The sequence below is a fragment of the Pipistrellus hanaki genome, assembly GCF_964339955.1.
Source record: "Pipistrellus hanaki genome assembly, chromosome: 2".
Taxonomy (NCBI): Eukaryota; Metazoa; Chordata; class Mammalia; order Chiroptera; family Vespertilionidae; genus Pipistrellus; species Pipistrellus hanaki.
Genome location: NC_140504.1, coordinates 174,042,903 through 174,052,945, shown reverse-complemented (window position 1 = coordinate 174,052,945; position 10,043 = coordinate 174,042,903). Strand labels below are relative to the sequence as shown.

The 10,043-nt window shown below is 56.7% G+C and overlaps 2 protein-coding genes across 4 annotated transcripts in view; both read right to left on the bottom strand.

The window, feature by feature from the left end:
• UROD (uroporphyrinogen decarboxylase) overlaps positions 1-10,043 on the bottom strand; it is a 158,429-nt gene that overhangs the window by 135,673 nt on the left and 12,713 nt on the right. The window lies entirely within an intron of this gene.
• BTBD19 (BTB domain containing 19) lies at positions 4,881-9,595 on the bottom strand. 3 transcript variants are annotated; one of them, XM_084874677.1, is made up of 9 exons: positions 9,178-9,595; positions 7,583-7,796; positions 7,434-7,487; positions 6,698-6,757; positions 6,528-6,596; positions 6,323-6,454; positions 6,072-6,197; positions 5,801-5,946; positions 4,881-5,123 (listed from the first exon to the last, which is right to left on the bottom strand). In XM_084874677.1, exons 1-8 carry the CDS (start codon positions 9,480-9,482, stop codon positions 5,812-5,814), a joined length of 1,095 nt encoding a protein of 364 aa, XP_084730803.1. In that variant the 5' UTR covers positions 9,483-9,595; the 3' UTR covers positions 4,881-5,123; positions 5,801-5,811. The 3 variants fall into 3 exon arrangements, with proteins under 3 accessions (XP_084730803.1, XP_084730802.1, XP_084730804.1); XM_084874676.1 differs by having other exon boundaries at positions 4,881-5,946; XM_084874678.1 differs by lacking the exon at positions 5,801-5,946.

Below are 10,043 nucleotides of genomic sequence, written 5' to 3'. Positions count from 1 at the left end.
AAGCCTGTTGCAGCTGAAGCAACACTAAAATACCTAGAAAGGCTTATGAGAAGTGAGTAGTTGGCTTGGAAACTAGACGAGGGGGTGTACCCGAGGCCTCCCAGGAATGGACGTTGGCTGGATTTGGGTCCGGGGGTGTTGGGTCACCAGGAGCTTTTGGGTGGAGCAGAAGAGCTCACCAGACTGGAACACACAAAAGCTGACAGCCCACTGTGCCGCTTACCAGCTGAGTGACCTGTGGACGCTACCACCTGAGCCTCAGTGTGAAATGGGACAATTATCCCTAACCGACTTGGCTCAGTGGACAGAGCAGTGGGTCGGGAACTGAAGGATCCCAGGTCTGATTCTGGTCAAGGGCATGTACCTTGGTTGGGAGCTCTATCTCCAGTTGAGGGGGGGGCGGTGTTTGCAGGAGACAGCTGCTCTGTGTTTCTAATTCTCTATCCCTCTCCCTTCCTCTCTGTAAAAAAAATCAATAAAAAAATTTTTTAATGGGACGATTAGAGCCTATCTTGTGGGGTGCCATCTTCCCTCCAGGATTTAAAATTATATCCTTTATGTGAGAAATGACCTGTTATCACCTAAGTGCTGTGTTTGTATAGATGTCAGCTTTTTTGAAAGACTTTGCTGTGATGGTTTGCTTAGGGAAAAACCCCGAAACATGGAATGAAAGGTGTGTCCTGGTCTGGCTGCCGCTGATGGATTCCAGCCGGGGAGCTCCTCCATCACCGGAGTGGCCGGTCCCGGGCGCTGACCACATCCAGGCTCTGGGACACGTCAGGGCTTGCAGGGCAGTGCACCCGGGGTCCTGCACCCCACAGGACTCTGACCTCACACCCTCGGCCTCCCCAGCCCTGACGAGAGAAATGCGCGCTGTTTGCAGGCCCAGCTCCATTCGGCCTCTGTCTCCCCAGCTGGGGTAGCGCCCTGCGGACACGCCCGCGTCCAGACACGCCCTGCGGCCCCGGAGCTGCCGGCCCGCCGGTCCCGCTCAGCTCCCGGGTCCCACACACGCCCATCCCCCGCCCCTTTGACTAAGCGGGACGTCTGTGTCAAACACAAGGCCCGCGGGCCAAATCCAGCCCGCCAGGCCTTGCAATGTGGCCCGCACCGCGCTGTCATCACTGCACTCCGCTGTCAGTTTATGACATTGTCAGTTTATGACTGTTCAGTAAACCATTCGGCCCGCGATTTAGGCTGGATTTTAGATTTTGGTCCCTTCTCTGATTGAGTTCGACACCCCTAGACTAAGGTGACCAGGCGTCCCGATTTTTAACAAATTGTCCCGCGGCGTTTTAAAAAAGTTCCGATAAAATCGGGACTTTTTTTAAAACGCCTCGGGACGCAGGACAAATTGTTAAAAATCGGGACGTCTGGTCACCTTGCCTCTGACGGAACTGTCCTCAGACATCCCGGAGGCCGCTCCTTCGGGTGCTGGCCCCCCTCTCACGGGGCCCCGCTGCCCCTACTGCCTGCGGGGCGGCCTCCGCCTCTGTCCCTGGATCTGTGCGGTCCGGGGAGTATGGAGGCTGGGACTGACCCTCAGCCATCGGGGTTTATCCATCCCAGCCCCATAAGGAACCGGCAGCCGGCGCCGGCGGGAAACGCCCTTTCCTCCCGGCGAACCGGGCGCGGCTCCCGGCGGAGAGGAGGAAGAGCTGCCGCGCGGTCCGACGGCGCCGCCCCGCCGGGCTGGCGGCCGAGCCCCGGCGGCGGCGGCGATTTGCATACCCATCGTGCACCTCGGCCCCGGGCCCCGCGCGGGGCGCCCCCGCGGGCGCTCCCGCCGCCGCCGCGCGCCCCGCGGGGGGAGGCCGGGGCCCCGCAGCCGCCGGGCCGGGCGCGGGCCCGCGGGCGCGCGGCCACCATAACCGAGCGGGGGGTGAGCGCGCGCCGGGCCGGCCGGGCGCCCGGCGGCGGGCATGCTCTGGTTTCTCTTCAGATCGCATAAATCTTTCGCCTTTTACTAAAGATTTCCGTGGAGAGGAACAGTTATGAGTTTTTACTCAATTTTTTGAGGCCTCGTTTTTACGAGGCTACTTTCCGAACGTTAAGAAGCAGAATTGGGTTTTCAGTGGTGGCTGTGTCTGGTCTGGTGTAAAGTTCCCACGGGAGACCCGACCTCGCACAACATTCCCCTTCTCTAGACGCCAGGCTCATGCTCCTTCCTTTAGGTCTCACAGACCTTTAAGTCTGCATCCTGTGCGCTTTGTCCTTTCTAACCCGCTGGCTTTCTTTTTTTCATTTTTTTATTTTTTTTATTTCAGAGAGAAAGGAATTTTTTTTAAAGTATATCTTATTGATTTTTTACAGAGGAAGAGAGAGGGATAGAGAGAAACATCGATGAGAGAGCATCATCGACCAGCTGCCTCTGGCACGCCCCTTACTGGGGACTTGCCCGCAACCAAGGTACATGCCCTTGACCAGAATCGAATCTGGGACCTTTCAGTCCGCAGACCGACGCTCTATCCACTGAGCCAAACCTGTTTTTGGCAAGAGTCACACCCTTAATCTCTGTGCTACTGATGGGGTTCAGAACATGCTACCCAAAATATGGCACCTTTGCATAATGAATATTTTAAACTGAAGGAATTTGAGAAAACAGGAAAATCAGTTTGACCTTCCTACCCTCACCCAGTTGTAGGCAGTTAGACAGACATAAGCAGAGCAAGGACTATGGGCCAGGTACAGGAGGTCACCACAGTGGAAGCCCCAGGTGCCCAGCAAAGGACAATTATAGGGTGGGACTCGCCCCCAGGGTGACTTTTCCTCCCCTAGCATATCGTGGTCATGAGGTTTGGACCCCTGACCTTTCCTCCCTAGAGATAACATCTAGCCTCCAGGCCCAGAAAAGCAGCAAACCCAGCCACAGCCGCTGACCTCAGGACCAGCTGCATTGGATAATCCATCAGTGGAAACTTAGACCCTGAAAAACTGCTGAATATTCTAGTGAGATCCTCCCCTGGGACGTCCCCTAAAATCTTCACCCTTAAAACCCTGAGGACCGAGAACCCAGGGTGCTCTTCCCCCTCCCCATTCCTCCAGGCTCCTTACCATCACCTTCCTCACTCCCAATCTCCAAGGGCCCTTCCTTTACTTCTAGAACGTGTTTCTTCTACCTCTGTGGTTTTGTAAATAAATGTTCTCTTACAGTTGGAATCCTGGCTCTGAATTCTTTCTTAGCTGAAACCCAAGTACTGAGGTTGCTGAACCCAGGTCCAGTCTGACCCCACCAGACTAACACCTGGTCCCATTCCTGCTGCCCACTCCCTTCTCCCTAAAGACAGGTGATACAATCCTCAGGAGAGAGGAACCCTCCCTATACCCAGAGGGAAGCTACCATCCTTATCTCCAAGGACTAAGGGACTCCGAAGAATCCTAACCCACAGGCCTTGCTGAGTTGCCTCCAGTTACACTTCTCTCATATTCTTTTTTTTTAATATTATTGATTTAATATTATTGATTTTTTACAGAGAGGAAGAAAGCGGGATAGAGAATTAGAAACATCGATGAGAGAGAATCACCAATCAGCTGTCTCTTGCACACCCCTTACTGGGGACATGCCCACAACCAAGGTACATGCCCTTGACCGGAATCAAACCTGGGACCTTTCAGTCCGCAGGCCTTCACTGAACATTTACAGCCATTGCTTCACTGACAGGGACGGGGAAGCAGACGGTACTCAGGCCCCACTCCAGGCCCCAGGGATTTTTTCCAGGGAGATTCAGATCCTCAGGAAGACAGGATGTGTGATGAATGAAAGACTAGCAGGGGGAGTCTCCAATAACCGAGAGCAGCTCTAGCCAGCCTGGCTCAGTGGAAAGAGCGTTGGCCTGAGGACTAAAGGGTCCCAGGTTCGATTCTGGTCAAGGACATGTGCCCAGGTTGCAGGCTCAATCCCCAGTGAGGAGCATGCTGGAGGCAGCTGCTCTCATAGTTGATGTTTCTATCTTTCTCGCCTTCTCCCTTCCTCTCTGAAAGGAATAAAAATATATTTTTTTAATAAATAAATAAATAAATAAATAACGAAGAGTAAATCCAGAGCTAGAGGATTAGTGCCTTCACGGCCAGTGTATTCATGTGAAGAGAATTGCTGCTATTATTTGGAGCCACTAATAAATTTCGAGTGCCCTGATAGCAAAATTTTTGTCCTGAGGGCAATGGAGGTGTTGAGGGACTTAATAAGGGGAGTAGGGCTGGTAATCTTTGGTAAATCTAGCAGCAGCATGAGAAGTGGACTTGGGGGAAGGGCTGCTCAGATGAAGGCGAGAAGACTAATTCATCTGTTTCAGTAATTCCTGCCACAGGTATACTGACTGAACTGGGCAGAAAGAGCTGAAACAGCTGTAAGAATCCTGTCAAGGAGAAAAAAATAATTTTCCTCTACTCTGAGCTCTTGGCTGAGACCCCTATCTTATATAATAAAGAGGTGATATGCAAATTGACTGTCACACCCTCACACAAGATGGTCACCCCCATGTGGTCACAAGATGGCCACCACAAGATGGCTGGCAGGGGAGGGCAGTTGTGGGAGATCAGGCCAGCAGAGGAGGGCAGTTGGGGGCAACCAGACCAGCAGGGGAGGGCAGTTGGGAGCAATCGGGCCAGCAGGGGAGCAGTTAGGCATTGATCAGGATGGCAGGGGAGTGGTTAGGGGTGATTAGTCTGGCAGGCAGAAGCAGTTAGGGACAATTAGGTAGGCAGGCAGGCGAGCAGTTGGGAGCCAGTAGTCCCGGATTGTGAGAGGGATGTCCGACTACTGGCAATCCCAAATTGGAGAGGGTGTAGGCTGGGCTGGGGGACCCCCCCCCATTGCACGAATTTTGTGCACCAAGCCTCTAGTAATAATAATAATAATAATAATAATAATAATAAACAGATTAACAAGAGAAAAACAAACAGAAGTTTATTAACATGTATACAGTACTTCGTGTATACATGGGAGATACCCCAGGAAAAATGAGTAAGTCCCTGAAGTGGCCCAAAACACCCACTTTAATACCACCTTCCGCCTACGACGGGGGAGAAGTGAGGGGCCACCAGGAACAGCAGGTAAACGCGGGTGGTTAGCTCTCAGGGGCGCCTTTTCCACTGATAAGATTCTCCAGTTCGTCATCCTTTTCCTGGAAAATGGAGACTTCCTTTATAAATATAAATTTCCCTTACAAAAGGGTAACTTGTACTGTTCTCAGAACTGTTTCTCAAAATAACCAGCTTAAAATAACCCTTATGTCCAAAAGGCATATTGGGCTTGGCATACTCTCTGCCCTTGTCCCTTAGAAGGCAGCGGAAGCAGACGGGGAAGAGGAGTGAGGCCGGGGGACCCCGGCTTCGGGCTTGGCACTCGCGGCGGTGAGAAACCACTGTCAGAACTGGGGAAAAAGGAGGAAGCTCAGTTTTGAACGGTGTCTGGTGTCCGTGAGCCATTTACAAAGCGACCTCCAGGAGGCAGGTCTGGAAATATCGAAGGGGCTGAGCCGAGAAGCACAAGCGCAAATGGGGCGGGTGAGAGTGCCCGGGGCCCGGGGCAGGGTTAGGGTAAGGCGCCCGAGGCCCGGGGACAGTTAGGATAAGGTGCGCGGGAAAACGATTTCGGTTTTTCGCGTGGCCAGGAGGGCGGGCCCAGCTCACGCCCGCGCCCTTCCCGCCCTCCTTGGCCCCGCCCATAGAGCTCTGCGCCCCGCCCACCCTGTGCTTCCCGCGCCCCACCCGCCGAGCATGCTGGGAGCGGAAGCCCGCTCAGAGCACCGAGCATGTCGGGAGTTGTAGTTCAGGAGAGGCCCAGCCTTCCTCGCGAGACCTGGCCTTTGGTCACTTGAAGGGCAGGTCCAGAAAGCGGTGATGCTCCCGGGGCAGGGTGCCCCTCCGGCGGCGGCACGTGGCACCCCGGGCCGCATCTCCTCTTCGCAGAGCGTGGCATTTCCACGCCTCCACGATCTGCTCCACCTTCAGGGGAAGGCCGGTCACTCACGGTGGAGTCCCGCAGTGCCCCCTTCACCCCCCAGACCCTGTGCCCCCACCCCCACCCCACGCTGCTGAGTGGCTCTGAGCCTGGTTCCTCGCCTCCGCACCGGGATGAGCGGCTCCCTCCGGTTTTGCTCTTCCAGGGCACTCAGCTCCGCGGGGGCCAGCAGGGCCAGTCTCAGCTCCCGCACCACTGGGGCTGCTACCTCGGCCACAGGCCGGTCCAGCACCGCCTGCGAACACCAGCCCTGAGCCCAGGCGGAGCGGAGAAGGGGCACCTGGCCCACCGCCCGCCCCCCGGGTTCCGGCAGCCCCACCCTTCGGCACCTCAGCCCGCGCTCCCCTTCGCCCCGCTCACCGCTCCCACACGCGCCCAGCTCCGGGCCGCCAGGACCAGTTCAGCCTCGTCCACGCAGAGCTTGTCACTGCGCAGCAGGAGCAGCAACGCGGGCGCCGACAGCTCCAGGAAGCCACGGGTCCGAAGCGCTTCCTGTGGGTCCAGGAATGGGTCAGGGCGGAGCAGAAGGAGAGGTGCGGGGTTGTATGAAAACGGGGAGCTGTACCTGGCTGTGGGCCTCTATGAAGGCTATGCACCGCTCCTGCAGTGGTCCCAGGCCAAAGGTGACAGCCACCTGGGAGCGGAACAAGGGAGATGAAGTCAGAGGAGAGGCTGTGGACTAGTAGCCCAGCCCTCCACACTGGGGACCGCCTGCTTGGGTCCAGCAACACCCACCTGCAGGGCCTCACACACCAGCTCCACATCCAGCACCTTCACCGCAAACTCCAGACAGAGCTGGAAACAAAGGAGTGTAGGTTGTGCTAAGGTATCCTTGCTCCCCGACCCCAACCCATCCCAGAAGCAGTAAGCAGGCTGGGAACAGTCAGCCGTCCAGACTCCTAGCAGGCCCAGGCCCACTGTCTCCCAGGCCAGGGAGACGGAATCACCGGGGCCTAAGCCTTGGCAAGCCCAGCCCTCCACAAAAGAGTTTACATGTCTATTTCTATTTGAAGAACAAGAATGAAGGCTCTTGCCGAAACCGGTTTGCTCAGTGGATAGAGCACCAGCCTGCGGACTGAAAGGTCCCAGGTTGGATTCCCATCAAGGGCATGTACCTTGGTTGCGGGCACATCCCCAGCAGGGGGTGTGCAAGAGGCAGCTGATCAATGTTTCTCTCTCATCGATGTTTCTAGCTTTCTATCCCTCTTTTCCTCTCTGTAAAAGCTCAATAAAATATATTAAAAAAAAAAAATGAAGGCTCTTATCTGATATATATAGCACCAGCCATAAACACCTCATAAGCCCCCACAGCACACAGCAGGCAGGCAGGCATCCAGGCAGGCACACATACGGGCCTAAGATACTTCTCTTGGCGTTGGTACATGCTCCCCTCCAGGACAGAATGAGTGGGAGGGAGGATATGAAACGAACCCCTAAGAGGCAAGGGAGAGGGGCTGCCACCTACACCCACCTCTCTCAGGTCCTCCAGCCCATACTCCACAGCGGCCGTCAGCACCTCCAGCACCTGCAAGTGGTGGTTGGAGCGGAAGAGTTTTCCCTGCTCCTCAGCCCCCCACGCCCGCTCCCTCTCCCGCCCAGACCTCTGCCCCGTGGGCTTACGGAATGGCGGTGCAGCTTGACGCTGTTTGTGTACAGGAACTCCAGCACTGCCAGGAAGGCCTCCGCGGGCACGGTGCTCAGCACCACCGGGCCGGGCACCCCAGGGCCCGGCTCTGGGCCCAGAAGTCGCTGGAAAAAGTTGCATCTACAGGCCAGCAAGCACCGGTGGGCAAACACCTCCTGCCGCTCTTGACCGACCACAAAGCGCACATCACTGTAGAAGAGAGGGGCAGAGATGCCGAAACCGGTTTGGCTCAGTGGATAGAGCGTAGGCCTGCGGCCTGAAAGGTCCCGGGTTCGATTCCTGTGAAGGGCATGTACCTTGGTTGCGGGCATATCCCCAGTAGGGGGAGTGCAAGAGGCAGCTGATTGATGATTCTCTCTCATTGATGTTTCTCTCTATCCCTCTCTGTAAAAAATCAATAAAATTTATTAAGAAGAAAGAAAGAAAGAAAAGAAAAGAAGAGAGGGGCAGAGAGCCAGGGGAGAAGAGCCCAGAGTCTAGGATGAAACTGTAGATCTTTGCTTCCTTATCTGTCCTATAAGAGAGAGGGCTTAGTTCTTCCAGCCGAAGGTTTGGGACAGAAAGGCCTGTGTTCTAGTCCCCGTTCCACCCTATAGTACCTCAGGCAAGTGACGTTCTACCTTTGAACCTCAGTGTTCTCCCCCGTGAATGGGATGGCATTCCCGGACTCTCAGGCCTCGGAGGAGGTGGCTATGCTTCATCACTAAGGAAGCTCCAGGGCTGATGCAAGCTGGATTACACATACCCTCTCCTCCCCGCCTGGGTCCTGGGGGAAGGGCAGCTCTGCATGCTCTTCCTCCACAGACTGCAAGCTCAGCTCGTTCAGCCTCCTCCAGGCGAGAGGGGGTGGGAGGACAGGGGCACAGACACAGCGGTAATGCACCATCAACAGGCCAGACCACATTTTCCATCTTCCCGATCGCTTCCGGCCCCAGCCTCTGGGCCTCTGACAACAGAGTGGGTCGGAGGCGGATGAAACCTGACTTCCTGGAGCCTCCTGGTCCCAGTTCCAAGGCCTGGGATCCCCGGAGCAGTGGGGTGATGGGATTCAGCAGCCTTTGTGGAGGTGCCCCGCTCTGAGCCAGTGGGGACTGAAAGCTACATTCTCATTCTCCCAACCGGCCCTGCCCCATTCTCTATTCCTGGTTTCAGACCACGTGGGTCCTAGGCAGACACTGAGCCCCAGACAGCACCCTTGACCCACACTTCCTGTCTCAGACTTTGGCTCCATCCCTGGAACTTTGTTCCTTAGTAAACCCCGTTCCGGAACAGGGTCATCTGCTCCTCTGCCTCCCGAGGGAGGGACTCAAGTGACAGCCCATCTCTCAGGATCCAGGGGGTGGGGGCTCTTTGCTAGGAGCCCAAGATTCAAAAAAAAAAAAAAAAGGAAGGCCTTTGCCTAAGATCACACAGTCACCCACTGCCCTCCCCCTCTGGTCTGGGGATAGATGGCCCCTGAGTTCAAGAGGGTCAAGTCCTAATTCCCTGCCTCCTCTGCGCTCAGGGCTTCCTGAGTCATGGGGCCCAGCAGAGCCCACTCTCCAAACCCACAGAGGACCAGCCCCCTTACCTGTACAGGCGGTTGTTGACGAGGCTGTGGAGAGCTTTGGAAAAGGGCTCAGCTTCCCCGCGCACCAGTCCCGGGGGCTCCATGGGTGGCCGGGGCAGGGGAGCGAGGGAAACCGCCCAGCAGGCCTGTTGTAGGCCTGTATGTGGGAGGCAGCGGGTGGGAAGGAGCAGGAGGCCTGGCCAGGCCTCACAGTTCGTAAAGAGGCTAGAAAGGCCGGAGGGAGGGGGGCAGGAGTGTGGGAGGCCTGTTTGCTGAGAAGCTGCTAGGGACGGGGCAGGAGAGGCCCAGGTGTCGGAAGAAGGCATCGGAGGCCGGTGGAGGAGGCCGGAGGCTCCTCAGGGAGGGGACCAAAAGAGGCCGAGCTGGAGCAGACTAAACGGGGGAGGAGAAGCGAGCTGCAAATGAGGCCCCGGCTGGGAGCCTGCCCAGGCAGACTAGGGTGGGAAGCCTGTGGGTTTCCAAGGAAACTGGAGCCTGGCCTAAGGAGGCCCCGCCCAGCTCCACAGGCCTCGGGGAAACTTCAGCCTTCCGAGGGGCCCTCAGCGGGATCGGAGGGTCTCGGCACCCTCCCCGCCCCTCCCCCCTCCCTCACAGGCACAGAGTTCGGATCAGGTTAGCCAGGTCTGGGAAACCCCCTCCGCCGGAGAGGGAACCAGGAAGGGAGCGCTCGCCCAGCAACCCATGGCAACTTCGCAACACAGGCCAGGAGGGGAAGCGCGGCTCTCAGGGCCCAGACTGGGTTTAGGTGGGAGCGGGCGGTCCTGGCTCTCCCAGAGCGGTCAGGTGAGGAGGTGTCAGATCTGACAGGAGTCATGGCCTCTGGCATCCCTGAAATGCAGCCCCAGGGGTGTGGCCAGCCGGGGACA

Excerpts from the sequence above, each read along its gene's own strand:
- BTBD19 (XM_084874676.1), bottom strand. The coding sequence starts at position 9,482 with ATGCCTTCTTCCGACACCTGGGCCTCTCCTGCCCCGTCCCTAGCAGCT. Across the intron at positions 7,488-7,582 it reads TCAAGCTGCACCGCCATTCC|GTGCTGGAGGTGCTGACGGC; the intron begins GTAAGCCCACGG and ends CACCACTTGCAG. Across the intron at positions 6,198-6,322 it reads GCTGGGCGCGTGTGGGAGCG|GCGGTGCTGGACCGGCCTGT; the intron begins GTGAGCGGGGCG and ends TGGTGTTCGCAG.